At 58.0% G+C, this 26,348-nt stretch overlaps 3 protein-coding genes and 1 non-coding gene across 17 annotated transcripts in view; 1 reads left to right on the top strand and 3 right to left on the bottom strand.

Annotated features, from left to right (window-relative positions):
* Window positions 1–5,982, bottom strand: part of LOC135183183 (collagen, type I, alpha 1b-like) — a 45,910-nt gene extending 39,928 nt beyond the window's left edge. For 5 of the 13 annotated variants that reach the window (XR_010305440.1, XR_010305439.1, XR_010305441.1 and 2 more), the window contains exons 1-4: window positions 2,320–2,377; window positions 2,027–2,177; window positions 1,642–1,934; window positions 825–1,090 (exon numbers count right to left, since the gene is read on the bottom strand). Coding sequence is in view for 3 of the 13 variants with exons in the window: in XM_064158109.1 (XP_064014179.1) it covers window positions 825–1,090; window positions 1,642–1,911 (536 nt within the window). In the remaining 10 variants the exon portion in view is untranslated. Of the gene's footprint in view, window positions 1–824; window positions 1,935–2,026; window positions 2,178–2,319; window positions 2,509–3,332 lie in introns of those variants that run through there. The other 8 variants (XM_064158110.1, XR_010305447.1, XR_010305448.1 and 5 more) reach the window with 8 other exon arrangements.
* Window positions 5,983–6,026: 44 nt separating this feature from the next.
* Window positions 6,027–6,099, bottom strand: TRNAR-UCG (transfer RNA arginine (anticodon UCG)). The gene has a single exon. It is a non-coding gene; the product is annotated as a tRNA-Arg (tRNA).
* Window positions 6,100–6,220: 121 nt separating this feature from the next.
* On the top strand, window positions 6,221–17,432 carry POLG (DNA polymerase gamma, catalytic subunit). 2 transcript variants are annotated; one of them, XM_064158107.1, is made up of 23 exons: window positions 6,221–6,279; window positions 6,794–7,430; window positions 7,752–7,947; window positions 8,375–8,542; window positions 8,798–8,944; window positions 9,153–9,232; window positions 9,700–9,886; window positions 9,990–10,149; window positions 10,367–10,490; window positions 10,561–10,785; window positions 10,879–10,999; window positions 11,184–11,237; window positions 11,349–11,468; window positions 11,621–11,781; window positions 11,880–11,933; window positions 12,028–12,145; window positions 12,618–12,753; window positions 13,091–13,337; window positions 13,463–13,585; window positions 14,222–14,393; window positions 14,623–14,831; window positions 15,196–15,356; window positions 16,667–17,432. In XM_064158107.1, exons 2-23 carry the CDS (start codon window positions 6,853–6,855, stop codon window positions 16,726–16,728), a joined length of 3,603 nt encoding a protein of 1,200 aa, XP_064014177.1. In that variant the 5' UTR covers window positions 6,221–6,279; window positions 6,794–6,852; the 3' UTR covers window positions 16,729–17,432. The 2 variants fall into 2 exon arrangements, with proteins under 2 accessions (XP_064014177.1, XP_064014176.1); XM_064158106.1 differs by having other exon boundaries at window positions 6,225–6,288.
* Window positions 16,306–26,348, bottom strand: part of FANCI (FA complementation group I) — a 31,087-nt gene continuing 21,044 nt past the window's right edge. Inside the window, exons 27-37 of the mRNA XM_064158108.1 lie at window positions 25,390–25,441; window positions 24,376–24,503; window positions 24,179–24,247; window positions 23,461–23,548; window positions 23,016–23,200; window positions 21,809–21,865; window positions 21,446–21,505; window positions 20,640–20,726; window positions 19,717–19,812; window positions 18,151–18,276; window positions 16,306–17,132 (exon numbers count right to left, since the gene is read on the bottom strand). Of these exons, the coding sequence (XP_064014178.1) occupies window positions 17,067–17,132; window positions 18,151–18,276; window positions 19,717–19,812; window positions 20,640–20,726; window positions 21,446–21,505; window positions 21,809–21,865; window positions 23,016–23,200; window positions 23,461–23,548; window positions 24,179–24,247; window positions 24,376–24,503; window positions 25,390–25,441 (1,014 nt within the window). The 3' untranslated portion in view covers window positions 16,306–17,066. The remainder of the gene's footprint in view (window positions 17,133–18,150; window positions 18,277–19,716; window positions 19,813–20,639; window positions 20,727–21,445; window positions 21,506–21,808; window positions 21,866–23,015; window positions 23,201–23,460; window positions 23,549–24,178; window positions 24,248–24,375; window positions 24,504–25,389; window positions 25,442–26,348) is intronic.

Raw genomic sequence — 26,348 nt, 5'->3', positions numbered from 1 at the left:
GGAGGGAGGGAGGGGGAAGAAAAAGCGAGAAATAAAAAAGAGAGCAAAAAAGGGGAAAACGTCAGGGGGGGAAAGGATTAAATAAAAAAATACATATATAACAAAAAAAAATATATGCAGCAAATGAAAAAATAAATCCTCCACCACCAGAAGCCAATGGTGGATCGGGGCACGGGCAGTCAGCGTCCCCGCTGCTGCTCCGCGGCGGTACACCGCCGGTTGCCCTGTTACAACCATTCCCCCAGTAGAGAAACGAGGCCCCGCAGCAGCCCCCACTGCACCGGGAGGAAGAGCTTCCCCGGGAGTCCTGAATTTCTCCCGCGGCCTAAAGCCTGAATGCCTCGGGAAGCTCGGCCTCGCCCAGGCGTTTTGTCCGGTCTCTATCAGGCCAGCGAGCGGGGATGTTTGAGGGCAACTCAGCAGGCCCCCGAGAGCACTCGGTCCCAACTGCCCACCGTATCGTCGGTGCTCATCCGGCCCCAGGTCCCCCTGGCTAGCTGCAACGTCCCGGGCAGCCAAGGAGAGGCTGCCGGAGGAAACACATCTCCGGCAACAGACAGTCCCCCACGCTCCCCGGGTGGGCCGGGGATGGTGCGCGTCGCGGGGCGGTCCCTGTCCCGGTCCCGCGTGATGCCTGCACCTGCGGGCATCCAACTTCCCGGCGGGAACCGGCCCAACTTCATCTCCCATCTGCCTCCCACCTTGCCTCCCTCCTCCCCACCGGCAGCCGGTGTGCCTGTGTCCTCCCTCCCGGGGGAAAAAGGTCCCTCCCGCCTTCCTGGGGCCGCCCCACCGAGGCGGCGATGCCCGGCCGCAACACTCACTCTTGCTGCCGTGCCGAAGACGGCGGTCCCCGGCCGAAACGGGCGGCAGGGGCCTCCCCACTCCAACCATGGGCGAGCGGGCAGAGGGGCGGGCAGGGCTGCCCTCGGCCAAGCATCATTCCCCGGCCCCAGGAGAGGGCCGGCGAGGCGGCTCTGCCCGGGCTCCGTCCGTCTTCACGGCTGCTGCCGGTGCTGGCTCTGCTTGTTGGCCAGGAGCTGCCGCCGCCGGCAGGCTCTGCCCGCACTGACGTCAGCCCGGCAGTCTCCTATTCACTCCAACCATGGCGGAGAGGAGGAGGAGGAGGAGGAGGAGGGAGAGGGGGAGGGGAGGAGGCAGGGGGAGGGAGGGGGAGAGGAGGAGGACGGAAGGAAGGCGGTGGTGGCGGCGGGGGTTGGTGGCTGGCAGGCTCCGCCGAGCAGAAAGCGCAGCCCCTCCGCCTCACCCCTTTAATTACCCCCCGAGGATGGGGCTGAGTGGAGGAGAGGGGTTATGTGTGTGTCCCCCCCAGCTCCCCAAGGAGACTCTCTGCCGCCCACTCCCTCGGAGCCGCTGCTGCTCACCTGGGCACTCCGCTGGGCATCTCGCTCTGCCCCCAGTCCGAAAGGGGAGAGCCTGGGGCCGGACCCGTCCTGCAGCCAGGGTCCCCCGCTCGGCTCTGTCTCCGGTCCTTTAAGTTCATATCACCCCACCCGCCACGGCTGCAGCCATCCTTAGCGCTCCGTTTCCCTGCAGCTCCCTGGCCTTTTTGCTCTGCTCCCCGGCCCGGCCCGGCCCGGCCCGGCCCGGCCCGCACCGCTGTCCAAATGCTGAACGTACCCGTGGCTCCCTGGGCGCGGCTCGGCCCACCTGAAGCCGTCGGGCAGAGCCTGGACACTGGCTACTCTCGGGCAGCGACTCTGGCCCCAGTGGTAGGGGTCCCTTCCACAGCCGGACCGAGCCGAGCTGTGCCATCCGCACCTCGAAGCCAGGCCGCAGCACCGCGGCTGCTTCGCCTCGACAGCCGCAGCGAGCTGGAAGCAGGGCGCGGGCACAGCAGGTACCGCCTGCGCTTTTCTCCTCCGCTCCCTTTATTTCTATCTTCCTCATCTTCTGTACACATCTTGCACAGCCTGCAGCATTTGCCGTAAGGCAAAAAACCCCACACACTCCCCCCTCAAGCCCCTATCAATACCCCACCTCCCCTCAACCCCTCCTGGCACACCTTTACTTTACGCTTCCGACCTCTCCTTCCTCTTCCTGCGTGTAACCCGGCTCCTATTTTTTATCTCAGATTCACTCCACCGCTGTCCGGAGTGGCTCTGGGGAGTCTCTCGCTGCCCCGATGAGGACTGAGGGATCCCCCGACAGGTTTTCTATGTAGGAAAAAATAAACCGATGGAGCCCGAGAGATCCGCAGCAGCCGAGCACGGCGCCTCGCCTTTGCATTCGTGCTTGTTAAAATCCCCCGTTATTTTCCTTCTTGCATATGCAAGTTGCCGCCGAAGGAAATCTAACCTCAAATGCCACCGCCAGCAGAAACCGAGGGTCGGTGCCAAATTCCGTAGGATTTTATTTTAAAAAGCAATTAACGCCATTAAAAAAAAAAAAAAAGGAGGGGAGAGGAGCGGGGGGGGTGGGTGGGAAACGTCTTCTCCTCTTCCCGGGGAGTTTAAGAAATCCTTTTGCTCACCCAGAGTCGAAAACCTAATGGCATTGTCGTTAAACACGAAAAGGAGAATATTAAGAAATTGCAGCACTCCTTCCGAGTGCCTTCCTCCCCCTTCCCTTTCCCCCCCCCCCCCCCCCCCCCCCAGTTTATTTGCCCTAATAATTAATTCACAAGAGCTTAACTTCGGTGTAACCCCGGCGGTCTTTTCATTAAAAAATCCCCGCGTTTCCTATTGAATTAGCTCTGCTCCATTGTCGCTGAAATGAAGACGCCAAACCAACTTTTACCCTGAGCATTTTCTCACCAGCCCAAAGAAAAAGTCTCTCTCCTTTTTTTCTTTTCTTCGATTTTTTTTCCTTTCTTTTTCTCCCCCCCCCCCCCCCCTTTTTTTTTTTTTTTTAAATTCAAGCACCCCTTGGACGTGTCCTGCAGTTTAACTACTTTCAAATTCTTTGTTCAAGTCCCACCGGGGCTCTATTGTCACCCTATTGAGAGACTTATTGCCAAGTCAAGCCTGAGCGAATTGAGACACACACGGGAGGAGTCCCGGGGGCTAGGAGTGGGCTCCGAGGGCTGCTCAGCCCGGGAGGACTCCGGCCCAGAGCCGAGGGAGCTGGTAGGGCGCGGAGCAGAGGCTGCTTGCAGCCCCGGGGCCGAGATCACCGGCACTTATCTGTCTTGAGGAATCGCCAAAGCAGCCCGGCCTCGCAGGATCCCGGTCCGGTGGTGGGGATAGGACAACCTTCGGCCTGGGTAACCCCCAGGATCGGGTTCCCTTGCACCCGTAAAGCAAGCGCAGCCCTCAGCGCCGACAGCGCCCGGGCTCCGCTACCACGGCTATGGGCAAGAGGGGACTTACCTCGGGTGCCCGCGGTGCGGCCAGCATCCCTCCCTCGCTGGTTCTCCTACAATACCGAAAAGGAGGCCACCCAAACCCCTCTATCCCATCGCCGACCCCCACACATCGCCCTGCCTCTTGGCGCCTTCTCCATTGCTCACTTTGAGAGCTGCGGAGCTCTTCTCCCCAGCAAGGAAATAGTGGGATGTGAGGGACTGCTTTTCTTTTCCCTTTTCATTCTCCCTCTCCCAGCTCCCCTCCCCTCCCAGTCTGGAAAAGGGGGTGCGAGCTGGGAAAGGGGGGCACGAGCTGCAGAGAAGGGTTATTTCAGGAGAAAAACTCTGAAAGAGCGGTGCTGGCCACGGGATCCCACGTAAGCCCGTACGTCACCTATAAAAATTGCCCATTTCTCCCGTTTCTTGGCTCCCGGGGCGGACGACTGAGATACCTCTGCTTGCGGAGGGGGGGTTAAAGCCCCGTTAAAATTGCCCCGCGTTAAAACAGCCTTCCAAAAGTCGAGAGAGGAAGGCAGAGACGGGGAACGTTGGAAGGCAGGGGCCGCTTCCTTGCAGTCCCCCACCTCTCCCTGCCCCGGGATGATATTTGGTCGCACCCTACACCCCTGAAACATCCACCCGGAGTCATCCTCAACCTTCCGATGCTGGGGGACGATAAGGCTTTACAGGATGTCACGTCGGTCCCATCAGAAGGGCTGCGACAGGGAGGGGAGATGCGACGGCCACCGCCCCCCCCCTCACCGCCGCGGTCCTCCTGGTGCGGCCGGCGGCCTCTCCGCGGTGCCCCAGGGGAAGAGGAAGCCCTTGACCTCTGGCCTCGGGGGCAACAGGGTTAAACAAAGTCCCACCGCCCCATTATCCGACCGACAGGACCGACGGGGAGCGGGGTCTCCAAGGAGGGGGTAGAGGAAGGGGGGGTTGCATTCCCCAGCGCTTCTACCCGACGCCGACGGGGCGTACCAGGATGGGGTCGCTTCTTCTGCAGATGGACAACGTAAGGGAAAGAGGGGGGGGGGGATAAAAAGAAGCTCTATTGAGGCAACTCACCCTGCAGGAAGAGCGGATTTGTGTCTTATTTCGGGTTTGATGGTGGTGGGTTTGGGTTTTGTTAGGGGTTTTTTTTGCACCCGTGCCGTGCCTTGCCGACCTTACCCGCCCGCACCCGGGTAAGGTAACAGGCAGCCTCGGCACGATCCCGCCGTCGGACAAGGCAGCAAGGTCTTGTTGGCATCGACCCCCTTCAGAGCGCTGTGCCCGGGAGGGCTTCAGAAATAAAGCGGCGAGAGTAATTCCAAAGATTTTTTTCCCCCACCCTCTTTGGAAGGAGGAAATTTTTGTATGGGTCAGGTTTATATTCTGAAATTTATGGTTTGGGGTTTGGTTTTGTTTGTTTGTTTTGGTTGCGGTTTTTTTTTTTAATTTTTTTTTTTTTTTTTTTTCCAGAAAAGCATATAAAAAACCCCAAATAAGAGACGTTGATACAATGCACCGGAGAGGAGAGCCAGTCCCTTGCAGCCTCGTCCTTACCCAGAGTCACTTCGCACCAGGCGGTCCCCACTTTCTTCCCCGATCCACTTCCCTCTTCCTCCCAGAGAACCCGAGGCCCCGAAGCTTTCCTCCTCGCCCGCTCGGCACTGCAAGCTCCCCGCCTTAGCCGCAGAACGACCTGGGAAACCTGAACCCCCCGGTATGGGTGGGTCCGAGCACGTGCATCACCCGTGGGGTGGGTCCTGCCAAGCGGGTACCCTCCGCTGCTGGGTGAAACTGGGTGAAACGGGGTGAGTCCTGTCAGGCGGGTACCTTTTGCTGCTGGGTAAAGCTGGGTGAAGCGTTACTCCCTCCCCTCCCTTCAAATTTCAGACTGGGATGGGGGCAGCAGTAGGTACTCGAGGTGCTACCAGGGTGCTGCGAGATACACTGAAAGCCGCAGAGAACAGCACGGTACTGTGTTTTCGGAGAGGAGGGGCTCAGGTGCCCCCTCCAATCCTGCACCCCTCTCTTCGGTCGTGCAGGACTTCAGGTGGGTTTATGCTGGGTTTGGAGCTCCGCAGGGAATAAAAAGGGCAAGGAAAGGGTCGCAGTGCCCGGTAGAAGCTGCCTGGTGCCCCAGAGGGAGCACAGAGCGGGATGGGCCCGGAGCCGTGCCCACGCTCTGGCGGCCCCGGTCCCGCGGGAAACGGGCAGCGGCGGGGCCGCAGCGACACCTGGCGGCTCAACACCGCGCCCTCAAAGCCAAGGTCAAGGTTGGGGACCTCAGACCCTACCGCTCAATCCAAGCCACCTTTGAAGCCTCAGAGCTTTAAAGGGGGAGGTTCTGGGGTGCAGGTAGCTGTCCCGATTCTTGTCGGACTCCGCTGATGGGCGCCACATGAACCTCCGGCAGGAACACGGCGGGGCTGCGGGGTAACGGGGAGCAGGGTAGTGGACGCTAACCCACCTTGGGAGCCCGGAGAGGGAAGAAGGAGAGCTCAGGGCCGCTCGGTGTCCCGGGACCTCCCTGCCCCACCCCTAGCGCCTACAAGACGGCTCTCGGTCTCCGCGAACGCAGCCGCCCCTCTGCTTTTTTCCCCTCTCCGGTTAAAAACGAGCAAAACGCGAACCGTTCGTGCCGTGACTCCGGTGTCGTGGAAGCTGCGGCTTCGAGCCATTGGCAGTTCCCTTTCCGAGCGCCTGAAAAAAAAAATGACGCGCCTCTTCTCGACCGCGGCAGGACTCGAACCTGCAATCTTCTGATCCGAAGTCAGACGCCTTATCCATTAGGCCACGCGGCCACTTCCAGACGGGCGTTCCCGTGCAGTCTACTGAGCCTACAGCTGGCGGGCTGTACCATGGGCACCGGAGGGGGAGGACGAGAGAGGACGTCAGCGCGGCCGGAAGCCTGCTCGGGGTTGCCCGGGTTGGACCCGCCCTACGGAGCAGGCCCGGGCGGAGCGCGGCGGGAGCGGCGGCCGGTGCGGCGGGTGCGCGTACGGGGCGGGGATGTGTGTGTAGTTTGCAAGTTCTCGGGGGCTGTGCACGACTGCGGCAGGGGCGGGTGTGTGTGTGCGCGGCTGTATAGGGGTGCAAGTTTGCCGGGGGAAGGGATGTGCGTGGCTGCGTAGAGGCGTGCAGGGGTGTCTAAGGGGGTGCAACGAATACGTGGGAGTGGTTTGCAGACTCGGGGGGGCTCCGTACACAAGCAGGCGGATGCACGGGAGCCGGGAGGGGGTGGTGCGCGGGGTGCATGCATGCCCGGGGGTGGTTTGCGAACAGAGGGAGGAGCTGTGCACGGCCGGGGCGGTTACAGCAGGGCTGCGTTCCTTGGGGCGCTGCGTGCGTGCGGAGGGGTGTGCACGGCTCCGGGGGGCGGTGTGTGTGCCCTCCTGCGGGGGTCCCCCTGGCAGCCAGCCCTTTCTTAGCCGTGAAGTGCTGCTCTGTGGCGGTGTCAAGCTCGCCCCTCACGGCTGCTATCTCCTCCCCCCGCAGCTGCGGCCACCCCGGGGCGAGCGGCATATGCTGGGGGAGCACCCCCGGAGCGGAAGAAGATGAGGCGTTGGCTCTGGAGGAGGTCGGTGAGGGGTAGCGCCAGGCCCCGGCGATGCTCCTCCAGCTCCTCGGCCAGCCGCCCGCTGCCGGAGAGCCCGAGTCAGGAGCCAGCCGAGGGCCAGCGGCGCATGAACCCCCTCAACATCCAGATGCTGTCCAAGACCCTTCACGAGCAGATCTTCCGCGGGGCCCAGGTACACTACTCGGCAGCAGAGATCCAGAAGAGTGTGAAGCACCTGCAGCAACACGACCTGTGGGGCAAGGAGACCTCCACACTGCCCGACGTGGATCTACAGCTACCCCGCATGTACGGGGACAATATCGATGAGCATTTTCGCCTCCTGGCACAGAAGCAGAGCTTGCCCTACCTGGAGGCAGCCAATGAGTTGCTGCAGTGTGAGCTGCCTGCCATGCCCACACAGTGGGCATGGCAGCTTGGCTGGACCCGCTACGGCCCCGACGGGCAAGCAGAAGCTGTTGACTTCCCTGAGGAGCGGGCAATGGTGTTCGACGTGGAGGTCTGTGTGGCTGATGGCCACTGCCCGACACTTGCCGTGGCTGTCTCACCACATGCCTGGTGAGATATGATGCTGGGGTTGTGCCCATCGTGGTGGCTGGGGGACACAGCTTTGGAAGGAGGAGGGTGCTTCCGAGCAGAACCTCTTCCCGCAAATGACTGCTAGCATGTGGGGGAAATACAGGGGAGCCCCAAAGTGTGACTGTGGGGTGTGTGTCCTGGTTAACAGGTGTGGCATGCCCCAGGCTTGGTTGCCTCTCACGGGTAGGATCTTGTTCTGCACTCACAGCACAGTGGTCAAGAGGGTCCTGAAGGCACAGTTGGGCCCAGAATCTCCTACTTAAGTTTTCTCAGCTGTAGGGTGCTGCATGTCCTCTCCAGGTACTCATGGTGCAGCAGGCGGCTGCTGGAGCAGCGATACTCCTGGTCCAGCCACCTCACCCTGGCCGACCTCATTCCACTGGAGAGCCCAGCAGGTGCCAACTGTGCCAGCAAGCAGGACTGGCTGGAGAGAGTGGTGGTGGGGCATAACGTGGCCTTTGACCGGGCGTTCATCAAGGAGCAGTACCTCATCCAGGTAATCTGCAGTGCCGTAGCTCCGTGCTGGTAGCTGTGGTTAGTTTCTTGGTGAGTGTCTTGCACCAGCTTCTCAGGGTCATTTTGTCAGATGCTGTCCTGCATGGGTGCCCCAGGGTTGTGCTTGCCTCATCCTTCAGAACAGGCTGAAGTTTGAGCCCTATAAAGGGAGATACTCTCGCACCCAACAAAGTTGCTAGAGGTTGCAGAGTTGCAGCTGAAAACACGGCAGGAGCCTTTGAGCAGCCGGCAGCCTGCTCTGGGGATGCTCTTGGCTTTCAGAAGAGGGGTGCCAGGATGCAAAGCTTTGCCTTGACAAAAGCGGCCTGAGCAGGCTGGTGCCTGCTGGCAGCTGCAGTGTGTTTGGCAGCACTTTTCTCCTCTAGCATGTCCAAACCATCTCTTTTCTCTCCCTTGGCATGTCGCAGGGTTCTCAGATGCGTTTCCTGGACACCATGAGCATGCATATGGCCATCTCAGGGCTGACAGGCTTCCAGAGGAGCCTGTGGATGGCTGCCAAGCACGGCAAGAGGAAGGGGCTGCAGCAGGTCAAGGAGCACATGAAGAAAACACGCAGCAGAATAGAGGGGCCGGCTGTGAGTGAAGGAGCTGAGCTGCTGGCAGCAGCATGGGTGGCAGGGGACCGTTTGATCCTGTGCTGGGACCATTTCCTCTTCTGCTGGGGCCACCTGCGTGGGCTGTTGCAGCAGCTCTGCTGGGTGACACTCTCCTGACACCTCCCAGATGAGGTGGCCTGGGTTTGAAACGGAGCCACAGCATCCTCTGCCTCTCCTGCCCTCAGCTGCAGCTGATCCTGGTCTGGCACTGCCTGACCTGCCCCTTGTTCACAGGTCAGCTCGTGGGACTGGGTGCACGTCAGCAGCATCAACAACCTGGCAGATGTGCATGCGCTCTACGTTGGCGGGGAGCCGCTGCAGAAGGAGGCGAGGGAGCTCTTTGTGAAGGGAGCCATGGCTGACATCAGGAGTCACTTCCAGGTGACAGTGGCCATCCCGGCATCCTGACAGGCTGTGGGATCTGGAGATGGGGGCAGGGTGGGAGCAACTGCTTGGGTCGGTTCCATTTTGCTGCAGCTTCTTGTGAGGGCTTTGGGTGTGCGTGGGGCTGGGATGTTCCCCAGCCTCCTGCAGTCCTGGTGCCTTGCTCTGCGCTGCTCTTCCAGCCCTCACCTGCCTCTGCCCCCAGGAGCTGATGTCGTACTGTGCCCACGATGTCCAGGCTACCCATGAAGTGTTTCAGGAGCAGCTGCCACTCTTCATGGAGAGGTGAGAGCTGCTGAGCTCTGGCCAGTGTTGGCCAAGGGGCTGCAGGCTTAGCTGGCATCAGGGCAGATCATGATCCCTCTGGGGATGGAATGCACTTTCTCTTCAAGTAGTGGCAGGGAGTTGAGGTGCTCCTCAACCCCTTTCAGGAGGGACTTAAGGTCACTCCTCTGTAGATAAGGAGGAGTCAGCAGCAGGTTAGAGCTGAAGGTGGCAGGTGGACTGAGTGAGGTAGATCAGCATGATACAGGCTTGTGGCTGTTGCATGAGATTTGTTTTTAGGGCAGCAATTTCTGTGCAGGGCAGGCACAGAAATTACAGGGTTGCTTATGGTTCTAGGGGAACAACACTGAATGCTGTGTGAGGCTGGGAACCTCCAGGTGAAGATGTGGTGGTGTCTGTCATAGTCTGGTGCTTCCAGGCCAAATTCCTCCAGCAGACCTCTAATTCCTCACTGCTTTCTGTTGTAGGTGCCCCCACCCTGTGACATTTGCAGGGATGCTGGAGATGGGGGTGTCCTACCTGCCAGTCAATGGGAACTGGAAGAGGTACCTGGATGATGCTCAGGGCATCTACGAGGAGCTGCAGAAGGAGATGAAGAAGTCTCTTATGAACCTGGCCAATGATGCCTGTGAGCTTCTGCATGAGGACAGGTACCTGTGGGCTGGGGGTGCAGGTGCTGCCCCTCAGAGGACAGGCCAGATGCTGGGTGGTCAGTGGGGGGGCTGTGGGCGGGTGCTGAGGATGTGTCTGCAGGTACAAGGATGACCCCTGGCTCTGGGATCTCGAGTGGGACACACAGGAGTTTAAGCAGAAGAAGAATCCCAGGAAGAACAAAAAGAAGAATAATCAGGATGGAAACAGCGAGGCCTCCCCGATGGCAGCGGGCACAGATGAGGCTGCCCAGGAGTGGCAGGAAGGTGAGTGTGGGGCACCCCTGGGGACAAGGGCTGCTTGAGGAACGCCCTCCCACGGGTGCCCAGATGGAAGGTTGTAGTTCCTTGGAGCTGTCAGGGTGAAGCCATCAGGTGCTGGTCTTTGTCCCTGCACCAGGGCATGAGGCCAGGGGCTAGTTTGAGGCTCCCGGTGGGGTGGCACAGGAGGCTCTTTGCCACCCAGTCCTCCTTGCCCCACCAGATCCTGGCCCTCCCAGTGAAGATGAGGAGCTGAATGCCCCTGCGAGCCAGGTCTGCCTGGAGCGTCTGAAGGAGACAGTTGTGCTGCAACCCAAGAGACTCCAGCACCTGCCAGGCCACCCGGGGTGAGTTGGGGACCCTGTGTGTCCCCAGGCCTTGCCCTGCGCAGTCTGACCCATCCTTGCTGCTCTGCAGCTGGTACCGCAAACTGTGCCCACGCCTGGAGGAGGCAGGGTGGGTGCCAGGACCCAGCCTCATCAGCCTGCAGATGAGGGTGACCCCAAAGCTGATGCGCCTGGCCTGGGACGGCTTCCCCCTGCATTACTCAGAGAAGCATGGCTGGGGCTACCTGGTGCCAGGGCGCCAGGACAACTTGCTGACAGACCCCTCAGAAGCAGAGGGCCCTTCCTGCCCACACAGGTGAGTGGGACATAGTGGGGTGCTCAGCTGGGGGCTGCCCTGGAGCCTCGGGCCCTGTGCTGGGTGTATGAGCCCTGTCCTCTGCCCTGCCAGGGTGATCGAGCAGCTGTACAGGCAGCACTGCCTGGAGAAGGGCAAGGGGCACCAGCCGAGGGAGGAGGCTGCTGTGGAGGACGAGGAGCTGCTGCTGGACAGTGGCATGATGTGGCAGGAGGTGAAGGAATGGGGTGGAGGGCTCAGTGGGAGGAGGATGTGGGGCTGGGCTTCATCCCATGTGCATGCAAAAACCAGCCCCGTGTGTGCTGCCAGGGGCTGGGCATGAGACCCTTCCTTTAATAGCCTGGGGGCCCTAGAGTGCTGGTGTGTGACCCAGCTTCCCTGGGCCCTCCCTGGCACAGGTGGAGGTGGACGTGGAGGAGCAAATGGGCAGAGTGGATCAGAGCCTGGCACAGGTAAAGGGGGTTTCATACGGGATGGGGGTCGTGGGTGGGTCCCTCTTTCCGTGACTTGCCCCCACCATGCCTGAGCACGTTTCTGGCACCACTTTGCCTTGCTGGTTGCAGGAGATGGATGAGCTGTGTGAGCCAGTGGAGATAAGGAGCCAGCCCCCATACCACCACGGCAATGGTCCCTACAACGATGTCAACATCCCTGGCTGCTGGTTCTTCAAGCTGCCTCACAAGGCAAGCTGGGGGCTCCTGGGGGCTTCCTGCCCATCCTGTGTCCTGGCTCCTCGGGTCCTGCTGCACAGCCTGGCGGTGCACATGCATCCGAGGCAGGAGGCTGCAGAGAGCTTTATTGATGTGGCATGGTGGCACCTCTCTTGCTGCTGCAGGACGGCAATGCCAACAACGTGGGCAGCCCTTTTGCCAAGGATTTCCTGCCGCAGATGGAGGACGGCACCCTGCGGGCCGCTGTGGGCCGCGTCCACGGGACCAGGGCCCTGGAGATCAACAAAATGATCTCGTTCTGGAGGAACGCTCACAAGCGCATCAGGTGAGCCTTCAGCTGAGCCCCGAGGCCCCGCTGCGGCCGGGGGAGGCTCTGCAAGCGCCGCGGCGCTCAGGGTCTCACCTGCTGCGTGTCCTCCCCAGCTCGCAGATGGTGGTGTGGCTGAAGAAAGGGGAGCTGCCACGCGTGGTCACCAGGTAACGGGGAGCAGCCCCAGCTGGGGTCCTGGCCCCCTCTACTCTGCTCTGTGAGGGCTCTCCTGGGTGATGCTCTCCCTCGGCTTTGTCACAGACACCCTGACTATAACGAGGAGGACGATTACGGAGCCATTCTGCCGCAGGTGGTGACTGCAGGCACCATCACCCGCCGGGCAGTGGAGCCCACCTGGCTGACGGCCAGCAATGCCCGGGTACACTGGGGTTGTCACAGGGCTGTTTTGGGGTACCCTCTGCATGTTTTGGACTGATGGGAGCAGCTTGGATTGGAAATAAGAGAGGAGTCTGGGCTGGATGCTGGGGTTTGAGGTGGCAGGACTGGTGCTGGGAGCCTTGTCTTGCTCATGTGCTTTGGCTTTGGGAGAGGGCAGGGAGTCAGCAGAGGCTCCTGAGCCTCAAAATGTGGTGGAAGGAGGAGAAGCACTGAAGCATTAGTATCTGTCCTTCTCCAAGCTCCCTTTCTTCCATGCTGGAGGAGCCTGGTGGGAGTACCCAGGTGGGTGGTGCTCCATGCAAGCCTTAAACCTGTTTGTTCCTTCCAGAGCAGAATGTGGATGTGTGGGCAGTGCTCTGCTGGCACAGCTCTGAAGGGAGCGCTGCTCCTGTACTGCTGAGGAGGAGGCGGAGGTGCAGGGCTTGTGCTGAGCTGGGCACTGTTCCCTGCAGGCTGACCGGGTGGGCAGTGAGCTGAAAGCCATGGTCCAGGTGCCCCCTGGCTACTCCCTGGTAGGTGCAGATGTGGATTCCCAGGAGCTGTGGATCGCTGCTGTCCTGGGCGAGGCACACTTCGCTGGCATGCACGGTGAGCTGGGGCTGTGCTGGGTAGCAGGAGGCACCCCCAAACCAGGCCTGTTTGGTGTCCAACCCTTGTGTCACAGAACCACAGAATTAACCAGGCTGGAAAAGACCTCTTTAAGGTCATCGAGTCCAGCCTCTCACCTAACACTCTCTAACCAACCCATGGCACTAAGTGCTTCATCCAGCCCCCTCTTCAGTACCTCCAGGGAGGGGGACTCCACTACCTCCCCGGGCAGCCCATTCCAATACCAATCACTCCGTGTAGAACTTCTGCCTGGCGTTCAGCCTGAACCTGCCCTGGCGCAGTTTGAGGCTGTGTCCTCTTGCATCCCTCCGGGCAGGCTGCACAGCCTTCGGCTGGATGACTCTGCAGGGGAAGAAGAGCAACGGCACAGACCTGCACAGCAAGACTGCCAGCACGGTGGGCATCAGCCGGGAGCACGCCAAGGTCTTCAACTACGGGCGCATCTACGGGGCCGGGCAGCCCTTCGCCGAGCGGCTGCTGCTGCAGTTCAACCATCGGCTGACGCAGCAGCAGGCGCGCCACAAGGCTCAGCAGATGTACGCCGTCACCAAGGGCGTCCGCAGGTGGGTGCTGGCCTGGCAGCCGCAGGGTGGATGGGGTCCTGGCGCCTCCCCGGCAGCCGCAGGGCGAGCGAGCGAGGGCCTGGCGCTGCTCCGGTGGACCTCCCGTGGGTTGCTCTCCTCCCCAGGTTTCGCCTCTCTGAGGAGGGAGAGTGGCTGGTGAGGGAGCTGGACCTGGCTGTGGACAGGGCGGAGGATGGGTCGGTGTCAGCCCAGGATGTCCAGCGGCTGCAGAGAGAAGCCATGAAGAGGTAAGCTGCTGTAGCCCTGCGTGGCTCTGGTGCTGCTGGGGTGTGAGGCAGAGGGAGTTAACGTTGATGTGCAGGGTGAGTGCCAGGAGGCTGGAGCCAGCCTCTTCTTGGTGATGCCCAGTGACAGGCCAAGGGGCAGTGGGTGGAAGCTGAGGCACAGGAGGCTCCATGTGAACCCAAGGAAGATTTTTTTTCCCTTGGGTGTGAGGGCTCACCTGTAAGGGTGCCATGGGGGGTTGTGGAGTCTCCTTCTCTGGAGATATTCAGGAACCATCTGGATGCATTCCAGTGTGATCTGCTCTGGGTGATGCTGCTCTGGCAGGGGGGCTGGACCAAATGAGCTTTTGAGGTCCCTTCCAGCCCCTGACGTTCTATGACTCTATGAGCTGCAGCCACATGGGTGGTGAGTGGAGAATGGAGATGGGGCTGGATAGTCCCTGTCTGGTCTTCCTGCTCCCCTGAGACTGAGTAGGGTCCACCTGGAAGCTCTCATTTCTCCTAGTTGTCACTTGGCAGCAGGAGGCTGCAGGGGCTTGTCTCTGGCTTCCCCAGACCTGGAAGGAGCATTTGAGATGCTCAGATGTGGCCTGCACTCTCCTCCCGTGCTTCCAGCAAACCTTCCCTGTGCCCTGCCAGGTCCCGGAGGAAGAAGAAGTGGAATGTGGTGGAGCACCGAGTGTGGGCTGGAGGCACTGAGTCAGAGATGTTCAACAAGCTGGAGAGCATCGCCTTGGCCCCCTACCCACAGACCCCAGTGCTGGGCTGCCACATCAGCAGGGCCTTGGAGCCTGCCGTGGCCAAGGGCGAGGTAAGGATGTGGCTCTGTGCTGCCAACCCCTCAGCTCTGCAGTTCCATGTTCAGTCACTCTCAGCCTCTGGAGAGCACGCAGGAGCCCCAGTGCCTCTTTAGCTGCACCCCTCGGGGAAAACCCAGCAACCCTGCACCTAACAGGCTGCTGCCAGGAGCCCTCTTGGACTGGCACCAGGTGCTGCACCCTGCTGCTCTCTTAGCGCCTGTCTGCATCTCCTTCCACCAGTTTGTGACCAGCAGAGTGAACTGGGTGGTGCAGAGCTCTGCTGTTGACTACCTGCACCTCATGCTGGTGGCCATGAAGTGGCTCTTCGAGGAGTTTGACATCAATGGGCGCTTCTGCATCAGCATCCACGACGAGGTGCGCTACCTGGTGCAGCAGCAGGACCGCTACCGGGCAGCCCTGGCCCTGCAGATCACCAACCTCCTCACCAGGTGAGCTGGCACTGCTGTGCTGTCCCCTGGGAACCAGCCTCTCGGGTGGGACAGGGCATGCTCAAGGGGCCGGGATGACAGCAGAGAGGGGGTTAGCTGGCAGCAAAGGTTTGGGTCCTTCATGTTGTCTAAGGAGGCTCAACCTGCTGTTGCTGTGTTCCTCCTCCATTTGGCAGTGCTTGACCCTCCTGGCACTGAGTGCTGGAGGTTGACTTCCAGCTGCTGACTGACATGGGTGCAGCCTACAGTAACCTGGTGGCCACAGCTGGCCAGGACTTGGTGACACTGTGCCTGATCGGAGCCAGGTGTGCTGTGCCTGAGGGTGCTGTGTGGTATTGTCCCACCTGGCCTCTTGTTCTTCCAGGTGTATGTTTGCCTACAAACTGGGCCTCCAGGACCTGCCACAGTCAGTGGCTTTCTTCAGCTCAGTGGATGTTGACCAGTGCTTGAGGAAAGAGGTCACCATGAACTGCGTGACGCCCTCCAACCCGTCTGGGATGGAGAAGAAGTATGGCATCCCCCAAGGTCAGTGGTGCTGCGTGGTGACACCCTGCAGGCCCTCTGCATCAGCCTCCCCAGCTTAGGCAGAGCATTTTGGCTGAGCAGTTGTTGCCTGGGGGCTTCCCTCTTGGCCAGAAGTACCTTGTGAGCTCTCAGCTCTCTGCCCCGTTCCTTTCTGTCACCAGGCAGTTTGTGCTACTGCTGCCTCATACAGTGGTTTAGGTTGGAAGAGACCTCAAGGGCCATCTAGATCCAAGACCCCACCATAGGCAGGGACACCTCCCACTAGAACAGGTCCCTCAAGGCCTCATCCAACCTGGTCCTGAACACCTCCAGGGAGCAAACCTGTGCCAGTGTCTCACCACCCTCACTGCAAAGAACCCTTTCCTAACATCCAGTCTCAATCTCCCCTCTGCCACTTCAAACCCATTCCTCCTCCTCATTACCAGACCTTGTCAATAGTCCCTCCCCAGCCCTCCTGTAGCCCCCTTCAGATCCTGGAAGGCCACTCTAGGGTCTCCTGGAAGCCTTTTCCAGGCTGCAGAGCCCCAGCTCTCATAGCCTGATAGCTGTGATAGTGATGAGCCAGGCCTGGCTGTTACCCCACGTTTCCTTTGTGCCCGTCAGAGAGGAGGCCTCTGCTGCAGGTCTAACACAGCCTGAGCTGAGGTTGTTCCTTCTCTGGAAGGAGGCACCTCAGTAACTGTGCATTTTGCACTCCAGGTCCCAGACTGCTCTAGCCCATGGTGTTTTCTCTCCTCCCCCACCCACAGCTCTGCGCAGAGCTGCTGTGACATTGTTCTTGGTCTTCCCCAACCCTCCCAAGGCCCAGAGTTGTTCATAGCTGCACACTTGCTGCAAGCAAAGATTTAGCTCTTGGCTGGGAGCTGCTTTAAGCAGCTGCTCCTCACTGTGTGGCAGCTCTTTTTTCAGGGCAGAACCTGCCCTCAGTTGGACACATCAGACATGCCACTCCTAGGTAACCTTTATTAGGAACCTTGCAGGCAAAGGGTGCTTAAAGAAACAGGATTTGTGTTTGTGGGCAGAAAGGTTAACAAGTGCACAGGGTCCGCACAACTCTAAACAGCAAAACTGGCCTGGAGGCCCCAAGGAAGCTGTCACCTGCTTCCCAGGGGCTGCCAAGAGCAGGCAGCACAGCTCATGGCTCCAGCTTCCCTCTGTGCTGGTTGCTGCCCTCACACCACCACCTGAAGCAGAAAGCTTTTTTTGTGCTGTGTGCTCTGAACTAAAGCAAATGGTGACCCTCGGCCTCCTGTGTTACAGTCTGAGTGTGCTGCAGCAGGCAGGGAACTGATGGTGCCATTGTTTTCCAGGAGAGGCATTGGATATCTATCAGCTCATTGAAATAACCAAAGGCTCACTGGAGAAGAACTGACAACACCAGTGCCAGAATGCGAGCGTCCAGGTTGTGTGCCACAGCCTGGCTCTTCTTGGCAGGCACTGATCCTGGCTGGCTGTTCCCTTTTTGCTTCGAGGAGGGATGTGGCAGGGGAAGAAACCTTTGCCAGCAGCACATTTGAGTAGCAGAGGTGCTGCTGAAGGAGGCAGCCTGCTCTAAGCCCTGAGCCAGGGGACCAGTCACTGCTTTGCACACCCCTGGGGACAAAGCAAGAAGTCCGAAGTATCTGGCAAAAGAACCAACACAGCTGCAGTCCTCCAAGGCCAAGCCTGTCTGCCCCAGCACAGGGGGAGGAGGCAGCAGCAACCTCAGCTTCATGTCTTTCGCCGTCTCTTCTTTTTGGGCTCCTGGTTCTCATCTGTCTGCTCCACGGTGCTGCTCTGCAGGGGGAAGAAGAGGGTAGCAGGACAGAGTGGGATTGTTTGTGTGTAATAAGGCTAAGGAATGTTTACCTAAAGCAAGAAACCAGGGGTGCAGCACAGGATTTAGCTCTTTTTCCTCCCTAACAAAACTCCTGTCACCCCCACTGAGACCTTCCCCATGGCTCACCCTTGTTTGTGCTGTGGAACTTAGCCCAGGGGGCAGCAGGGGCACAGGCCAGGGGGTGTCTGCTGGAGGTTGGCTTTTGGAAACACTCAGGAAAATCTGAACAGAAGCACCAATAAAAACCTGGACAATCAGCAGAGTCAGTTGTTTCTCTTGGTTTTGATCCAGCACCGGCCAGGGGAGGGGATGGGTCTCAGAATGACCCCTTGCTGTGGTTGCCCTGCCAGCTGTTTAGCTACTAACATGAACCTGGATGCAAAAATCACTTTGGATCATGCTCCCTGAAGGTGTGCCAGGCCAGGCTGGATGAGGCCTTGAGCGACCTGGTCGAGTGGGAGGTGTCCCTGCCTATGGCAGGGGGTTGGAACTGGCTGAGCTTTGAGGTCCCTTCCAACCTAAACCGTTCTGATTCTACACTGCAAAGGTTGAATCCTGGCCAGGCAGTAGGTCCTCAGAGGTAGTGATTTTCAGTCTGGAGAAGACTGAGAGGAGATCTAATCAATGTCTCCAAATCTCTGAGGGCTGGAGGTCAGGAGAGGGGGACAGGCTCTGATCACTGCTCCCTGGGGTAGGACAAGGAGCAATGGATGGAAGCTGCAGCACAGCAAAAAGGCCTTAAGAACCTCTCTTCCCTAAAACTAGAGGTGCATGGAAATAAAGGTCACTGGAGGCAGAGCTGGAGTGCAGCAGGGGACATTACCCAGGCTCCTCCAGAGCAGCTGAGGATTCAAGTGAGAGCTACCCCAGGGCAGCCAAACTCTCCTGCTTTCAGGTACCCCTGGCACAGCTCACAGGAAAGGCTGGCCTCCACAGGGGGAGGCTGGTGGTGAGGGCAGCAGCGGGGGCTCTGACCTGCTCGTTGTCTGGCTCGGTGTCGGCGCCGCGGGCGCTGTGCTCCTGCATGGCGCTGTCCAGCACGGCCGCGTTGATGCGGAAGTCCCGCGAGGTGCTCAGCTTCATGTACTGCATCAGGTTCACCTGCAGCAGCCAAGGAGAAACCAGAGGGACAGGACGTGAGGTCATCAGCGTCTTAGTTCAGTTTTCTACCTTGCCAAGGCCTTGGCTCAGCACTGGGACTGAGCTCATCGTGGTAAGAATCATGGAATGGTTTAGGTTGGAAGGGACCTCAAAGCTCAGCCAGTTCCAACCCCCTGCCATAGGCAGGGACACCTCCCACGAGAACAGGTTGCTCAAGGCCTCATCCAACCTGGTCCTGAACACCTGCAGGGAGGTTGTGGAGCACAGAAGCAATCTTTGATCACATTCTGTGCTCCACAGCCTCCCTGGGCAACCTGTGCCAGTGTCTCACCACCCTCCCTGCAAACAACTTCTTCCTAACATCCAGTTTCTATCTCCCCTGTCACCTCAAACCCATTCCTCCTCATCCTCTCATTACCAGACCTTGTCAATAGTCCCTCCCCAGCCTTCCTGTGGTCCTCCTTCAGATCCTGGAAGGCCACTCCAAGGTCTCCTCCAAGCCTTCTCTTCTCCAGGCTGCAGAGCCCCAACTCTCTCAGCCTGTGCTCACAGCAGAGCTGCTGCAGCCCTCTCAGCATCTTGGTGGCTTTCTCTGGACTGGCTCCAACACTTCCATGTCCTGCTTGTGCTGGGGGCTCCAGAAGGACACAGGCTTAAAGCAAGAGGAAGGTGACAAAGCAGCTGCCCCTGTGCAGTCCTGTGGCCCATTTCTGGTCTAGAAGCCTGGTGAGCACTTGGTGACTCTCAGGGCAGTACCTCAGTGTGGCACATTTCCCTCTGGTTTGTGAAACAGACGGAGGGAGAGGAGTGAGGAAAGCTGGCATTAGGTGTGAGAGTTTTGCTGGAGCAGAAGCCATGTGGTGGGGGCCACAGCAGCACTCACTGGCACCTGCTGGGTTTGGGGTGGTGGCAGCCTGGGCAAAGGCTGAAAGAGGTGCAAGGTCCTTACATCTTCCTCATTTAAACACTGGGGCTGGAGCAGCTCTGCTGTGAGCACAGGCTGAGGGAGCTGGGGGTGAGCTGCCTGAAGGGATCCTGCAGGAAGGCTGCAGAGGGACTTGTGCTGAGGGTGTCTAGAGACAGGCCAGGGGGGAATGGTTTGGAGCTGAGGCAGAGCAGGGTTAGACTGGAGCTGAGGAAGTTGTTCAGTTGGAGGGTGGTGAGAGTCTGGCACAGGCTGCCCAGGGAGGCTGTGGCTGCCTCTTTCCTGGGGGTGCTGGAGGCCAGGCTGGATGAGGCCTTGAGCAGCCAAATGTGGCTGAAAGGTGTCCCTGGGCATGGTGGGGAGGTTGCAGCAGCTGAGCTCTGAGCTCCCTTCCAACCTAAACTATTCTGGGATTAACAGAGGCTAGAAGGTGGAGCAGCAGTGGCTGTCCATCACACCACTGACCCCTCTGCTCCACTGAGTTCAGGTGCCAGAAGAGCTCTGCTTTGCCTTACCTTTGACTTCTTGGAGAGGTGGATGAGGAACTTCTCATACTGCTCTATGGCAAACACCAGGTTTGGGATGGGCTTGGTGTCCCGAAGCACCTTAGCCTGGAAGGCAGAAGGGAGGCTGACAGGTCACAGCTGCAAGTCTGTGGTGACACTGTAGCATGCCATGAAGACCACAACTCTCCAGCTCAGAAAAATGCCTTCAGTGGCACTGCTCCATGCCAGCTGTGCCCCAGCAAGGCCCTGCCAGCTTGGTAGCAGCTTTGAATTGCCTCCCGTGCTGGTTCCGCAGTGAGGCTGCCTCAGGTACTGCTTTGACCTCTGACAGCCTTCAGAGCAGGATCCCCTCTGCTCCACCAGCACACCCCCCTGGCAGGGAGTGCTTTGCTTTGCCACATTCTCGCCCTGCTGATTCGCCACCACTGATGTTTACTCCCCATGGTCTCAGTGCAGCAGTTCAGCCCCTGCTCAGGGAACAGCTGGGGAGGTCATGCTTAGCTCTTTTAGGCCCTTAACACCATGGGCCAGCTGACAAGGCCCAGAAACACTTATCAGAGGGTTCCAATTTCATTGGTTCCAAGGAATGAGCTCATTTCTCTCATTTCCCAGCTTATGCCAACTGCTAACATCCCAGACTAGAACTCTGGTTGATGGCTGTGAGCTTTTAGGCTGCATTTAGTGAAGGTGGAGTTGTAGCCTTTTTTGGGGGGTTGGTTTTTCATTTGTTGGTTTTGGTTGGTTGGGGTTTTTTCTCTTTTAGGACTTTCCTCTGAAGTTAAGGTAGAAGAAATATGAATTTGGCTTAAAGGCTCAAATGCCAATCAATCTGTCCTTGATGAGCTCTAAGAAGCCACCAGTTAACACAAGCCTTGAAGTCTGATCCCAAGTTCAAAGGCAGCCTGTGTTCTAAGGGAGTGACTCAATCTTACCATGACTGTGGAGACTGCAGCAGCTTCATCCTCTTTCTTCTTCTTTTTCTTTTCTTCTGCAAAGCTTAAGCTCTCGCTGTGGATGTTCTGAAGGAGGGTGCCAAAAGATGTGTCATTAGAGGGTAAGCAGTGATGAAAGGCCAGAGCAGGCTTTGCCCTGGCCAGCCAACAGCACTGCCAGCTAGATGGCAGAAAGGTAGTGAGACAGGAAGGATGGATCTGGGAGTCAGCTCAGAAAGAGGAAAGGAAAAGCTCATTTCAGGGTTTATACTGTCAGAAACACACATGTGTGTGAGAAGGCCTCAGGCATGGCAGCTCTGCACACTACTCCACCTCCCCCAAAATTCCATGCCTGCCATGCAGTTCCTCACTCCAGCACCCAGTTCCTCTGCCAACAGCCAAATCCCATCCTGGGCACTGCAGTCTGTGGCACCCATGTTAACTCACACTGTGATGACTGCAGAAGGGTTGACCTTTATTTGCCATTGTGGTTAACAGCAGCATTAATCTCATCCAAAACCAAACCCCAAAACCCCCAAACCTGACATGGACAGAGAGGAGAAAAACAAAAGCTCAAACCCAGCTCCCCAAAGAGTCTTCCCTCCCTGCTGAAGCAGAGCTCAGCATGGTGGGCCCCAGTGCTGCTGAAATGTCTTGTGCTATTATTTGACACAGTAAAGCCCGAAGCGTAAGGAACTCAAATCATGTCAAGAGGATGATGAACCCGCAGAGGTGCCCATGCCAGTGCAGCTGATGCAGCTCAGCAGCAGGCAGCCTGTGTCTCTGCCAGTTAATGGAGGCCTTACCTGGACATAGGTAATGAATGAGTAACACTGTGGGGTCAGGTGGGAACCTGAGAGCTTCACCTGCAAAGCAGCAGAGAGGTTGGTGGTTGGCAGTGCCAGCTCAAGGCAATGAGCCCTTTGCTCCAGCAGGTCATAGAATCACCCAGGTTGGAAGAGACCTCCAAGCTCATCCAGTCCAGCCTAGCACCCAGCCCTAGCCAACTAACTAGACCATGGCACCAAGTGCCCCGCCCACGCTCCCCCCGACACCCGCCCACGCTCCCCCCGACACCCGCCCACGCTCCCGCCGACACCCGCCCACGCGCCCGCCGACACCCGCCCACGCGCCCGCCGACACCCACCCACGCGCCCGCCGACACTCACCAGCTTTTCCAGCCTCCCTGGAATGGTACTGGAGGTGCTGCGGCAAGCCTGGATGTACTGCAAGGCAAAGAGGAGTTTCTGCTGGGGCACAGAGCAGCTCATCTAACAGCACAGCGGGGAGGGCAGGACCTGGCATCAGCTACCCTCCCCAACGTCTTGCTCTATGCCAAATGCCAAGGCTGCATTGAAGAGCTGTGAGAGCTCTGGGGTGTTCCTCATCTGGCCTGTTTTCAAGGCCCAGTTCCCCCAGGGCCAGCACTTGAAGCCACACACAGCAAGGAGTGACAAGGGCAGGGTGGCTGAGCAGCGTGAGAGCATCGCCAGTGCTGCTCCCTGTGGCACACAGCTGCAGAGGAACCCACAGGATGCCCTGGCCAAGAGCCACTCCAAACCATGCATGGCCAAATTCAGCTGGAGAGAAGCTTTCCTTGTGTAAAGGGTTAACCCTCCTGGGGGTGGTCTGAACCTGACCCCAGATCCTCCTGACTCCCCCTTGAGGGTAGTCTGAACCTGACCCCAGGTCCTCCTGACTCTCCCTGGGGGTGGTCTGAACCCGACCCCAGGTGTAGTGGTTAGCCCACTCCCACTTCCTGTCTATACCCCTATAAAACCAGAGGAACTTTCTCTCTGCCCTCCCTGCTAGCACCACCCTTGTCCTGCTGCTCCTGTTTTATCATGTGGCCAACCTGCCACACGGTGGACAACCCCCTCCTGACTCTGCCTGCATCCACTGCCACCAATCTGGCTGTATATGTACTTTGTACCTTGTTTCCCTCCCCTATACCTCTTTCTCACTCCCCTACCTGCAGTACCTTTTCTATATTGCTGAAGTTTTTGTTTTCACTTCCAAATGGAAGCAAGACTCTTCCTTGGGTCTTTTACCCCTTCCCACTCTCTCCATTGAATTCCTTTCTCTCCAAAAGGGGAGAGGAGAAAGCATCCTATTAATGTGTTGTTCTGTTAGGTATTTGAGTCCCTGGGAAGCTTAAATTAGACCAATACACCTTGGTCTCCACTGGTACAGCTGCCACTGCTGCAGAAAGGTCACAACACTGAGGCCACGAAAGCCAACAGCATGAGGATGGAGTCGGCTCCTGCAGCAGATGAAGAGCACAGCTGCTGCCAGGGGTCACTGTGAGCTTGCTGCAGCAGATGGCAGGGAGTTTGTGGCTCCCAGCCAGCTGCCTGTCAGCAGAGCAGCACTCACGTGTTTGATGAGGGAGGTGAGGATTGCGTAGGTCTTGCTGAGGCTCCTCAGCAGCGTGTCCACACAGCTCCCCGCAGGCAGCGCTGTCTGCACCAGCTCGTGGTAAACTGTCAGCAGAGTTCCCAGCTGCAGAATGACAGCCTTCTCCAGGGCCTGGGTTTGGTTGGATGCCTGAGAAGAGTCTTCTAGAAGAAAGAGGTGAATGCCTGGTGAGTGTGTGTCTGATGAACCCAGGGCTGTGGGTAGGAGGCCTAAAGGCCACCTTTGTGTCTGTGCATGAAGCTCCAGTGTGGCATGGGGAGGGATTTGCTCTCCAGGGAGAATGCAGCTGGCCCTCAGGTGATGCTACCTCAAAATCCCCAGCTACCTCAAAATCCCCAAACAGCTTCATCTTAACCTGGTTTTGACACTGATGTGACACCAAGAAGCAGGCCATTTTTATTACCTGATGTGTCTGACACCAGACTGCTGAGCTTCTTGATGAGCCAGTCCACCTCCTCCAGCACCTTATCTGCCTGACCCAAAACCAGGAGCTAAGACAGAGTAAGACAGAAGACAAATTAAAGATGTGGAGCAGCTTGGCACAACAGGAATCCACAAGGCACTTGTTGCACAGAATCAATCAATCAATCATAGAATCAGACAGGGTCGGAAAGGACCACAAGGATCATCCAGTTCCAACCCTCCTGCCATGGGCAGGGACACCTCACACTAGATCTAGACGATTGGATAGGGCTGGGTGATAGGTTGGACTGGATATCTTGAAGGTCTCTTCCAACTTGGTTGATCAGGCTGTCCAGAACCTCACCCAGCCTGACCTTAAACACTGCCAGGGATGAGGCTTCCACCACCTCCCTGGGCAATCCCTGCCAGGCTCTCACCACCCTCATGCTGAACAATTTCTTCCTAACATCCAGTCTGACTCTACCCATTTCCAGCCTTGTTCCATTCCCCCTGGTCCTATCACTCCCATACAGCATAAAAAGTCCCTCCCCAGCTTTCTTGTAGCCCCCTTCAGATACTGAAAGGCCACAAGGTCACCTGGGAACCTTCTCCTCTCCAGCCTGCACAGCCCCAACTCCCTCAGTCTCTGCTCATAGGAGGGGTGCTCCAGCCCCCTGCTGACCCCTGTGGCCCAGGCACCCCAGGCTGCCCTGACTCACACAGACAGTGGGGGCTGCTGTCTTGGCGGTCACTATGGCGAAGTGAGACTGACCCTCCACTTCCACATCCTGGTCAGGGAGAGAAAGCAAATCCTGGTGAGCAATTCGCTGCTGCCACATAGCTTGCACCAAAGATGCACTCAATCCTGGCCTGATAGCACAAAGTCATGAAGACTTAGGCTGCTTCTGCCTCAAACCTGATCTATGTCTCCCAGGCACGCGTGGATGTCTTGCGCGAGGTCACGCAGCAGGCTGACAGGGCTCTTGTAGAGAACGTGGAGGCTGAAGAGCAGAGACAGCAAACCCTTGCAGCAAGCAACATCCTCTGTGGGGAAGAGCAAACAATGCATCAGCAGGTGCAGAGCTCCTGCAACATCAGACTGGCAGTGAGGGAAAGGCTCGGGTTCAGCATGGATTTCAGTTTGCAGTGCCAGAACCACAGCAGGCGAGAATCCTTCCGAAGGACCAGGGATCAAAAAGCCAAGTCCACAGCCCTGGGCACCTCAGAGCAGTGCAAGGGCAAGCAGGGCACACTGCAGCCCTCAGCTCAGAGGAAAGCAATGACCAGAAGCATGACACAGACTCTGGTAAGGATAATATCTTTCCAGAGGATAAACTCAGATTTGAGCCACAGATGTGCCAATGAACAAGGAGGGGAAAGCCAGATCAGTGACTTCTCTTTCCTCAGCAGCACTGATGTCACAGAGCTGGAGTTCTGCCTGCCAGCACCTGAAGGGATCCTGCAGGAAGGCTGCAGAGGGACTTTCCATAAGGCTGTCTGGAGACAGACCAAGGGGGAACGGTTTGAAGCTGAGGCAGAGCAGGGTTAGAGTGTTGCTGAGGAAGAAGTTGTTCAGTAGGAGGGTGGTGAGAGTCTGGCACAGACTGCCCAGGGAGGCTGGGGCTGCCTCCTGCCTGGGGGTGCTGGAGGCCAGGCTGGATGAGGTCTTGAGCAGCTGAGTGTAGCTGAGAGGTGTCCCTGGACATAGTGAGGAGGTTGAGCAGAGGATCTCTGAGGTCTCTTCCAAGGTCTCTTCCAACCTGAGCCATTCTGTGATTCTAATAACCACAATGTCCTGGTCACCTGCCACGGAATGGACCTGAGTCTATCTGCAAGAAAGAGCTAAAACCAGAACAGACAACAGCAGAGCAGGTAGGGATCTCTTATCAGACCTGAGCACAGCTAAACCTGCTCCCCAGAGCTTACTCACCAAGAGTATTTTCTTTGCAAACTTTAACTGTCCAAGTCAGGAACTGAAGGAACTGTAAAAAGGAGAAAAGATGTCATGGCTTTGGAACAGCCTTTGGAGCACAAAACTAATTCAAACACGGAGATGAGCAGAGTCCTCTTCTGGTAGAAAGGTGTCCCACCACGCCCTGGGAAGTTCCACAAGGGACATTTAACCTAACAAATAAAAAGCTGAGCTCCAGACCAGGGCAATGGCTCCATGTTTTCTTGGACAGAGCAACAGCTCCATTTAATTGAGGTGAATGATGACTGCAGACTCCTGGCACACTTTCAGTGCAGTCTCCAGCTTCTAAAGTGCCCAGTTTTACAAGCACTCTCCTTGTGTGGCAGGAGTTAGGCACTCAGCCAGCTTGCACTGGCCACAAGCCTGCTGTTGGCCTTTTATGGCTCAGTTCCTATCTCGAAGCTACACCACAAGTAGGCTCTGGCAGGACTCCCTGCTCTGGTGAACAACTCATTCAGGCTCCAGGTGCCCAAAGGCAGGGTCAGAACTTACAGAAGCAGGGTGGGAGTCACAGAATAGTAGGTGTTGAAAGGCACCTCCAGAGCTCATCCAGTCCAACCCCCTCTGTCAGAGCAGGGTGAGCCAGGGCAGGTCACACAGGAACACATCCAGGAGGGTCTGAAGATCTCCAGAGAAGGAGACTCCACAACCTCTCTGGGCAGCCTGCTCCAGGGCTCTGCAGCCTCACAGGGACAAAACTTTCCCTCCTGTTCCCGTGGCACCTCCTCTGCTCCAGCTGGCACCCACTGCCCCTTGTACTGCCCCTGGACATGACAGCTTGTTCCAAACTGCCTTTGCAGACATGTGACAGGAGGGTGATTGGTAACACACCAGAAGTGTCCCTTTGCCATGGGCTGCTCTGCAGAAGGCAGGACAAGGACACATCAGCCCTCAGACATCAACCCAACCTGAGAGCC

This window comes from Pogoniulus pusillus, chromosome 17, assembly GCF_015220805.1.
Source record: "Pogoniulus pusillus isolate bPogPus1 chromosome 17, bPogPus1.pri, whole genome shotgun sequence".
Taxonomy (NCBI): domain Eukaryota; kingdom Metazoa; phylum Chordata; class Aves; order Piciformes; family Lybiidae; genus Pogoniulus; species Pogoniulus pusillus.
The sequence above is the reverse complement of the archived record's forward strand: the minus strand, read 5'-3'. Positions and strand labels throughout refer to the sequence as shown.

Coding starts and splice junctions, on each gene's coding strand:
- POLG (XM_064158107.1), top strand. CDS start 6,853: ATGAGGCGTTGGCTCTGGAGGAGGTCGGTGAGGGGTAGCGCCAGGCCC. Junction 8,543..8,797: donor GCAGAATAGAGGGGCCGGCT/GTGAGTGAAGGA, acceptor CCTTGTTCACAG/GTCAGCTCGTGGGACTGGGT. Junction 10,786..10,878: donor GGCCCTTCCTGCCCACACAG/GTGAGTGGGACA, acceptor CTGCCCTGCCAG/GGTGATCGAGCAGCTGTACA.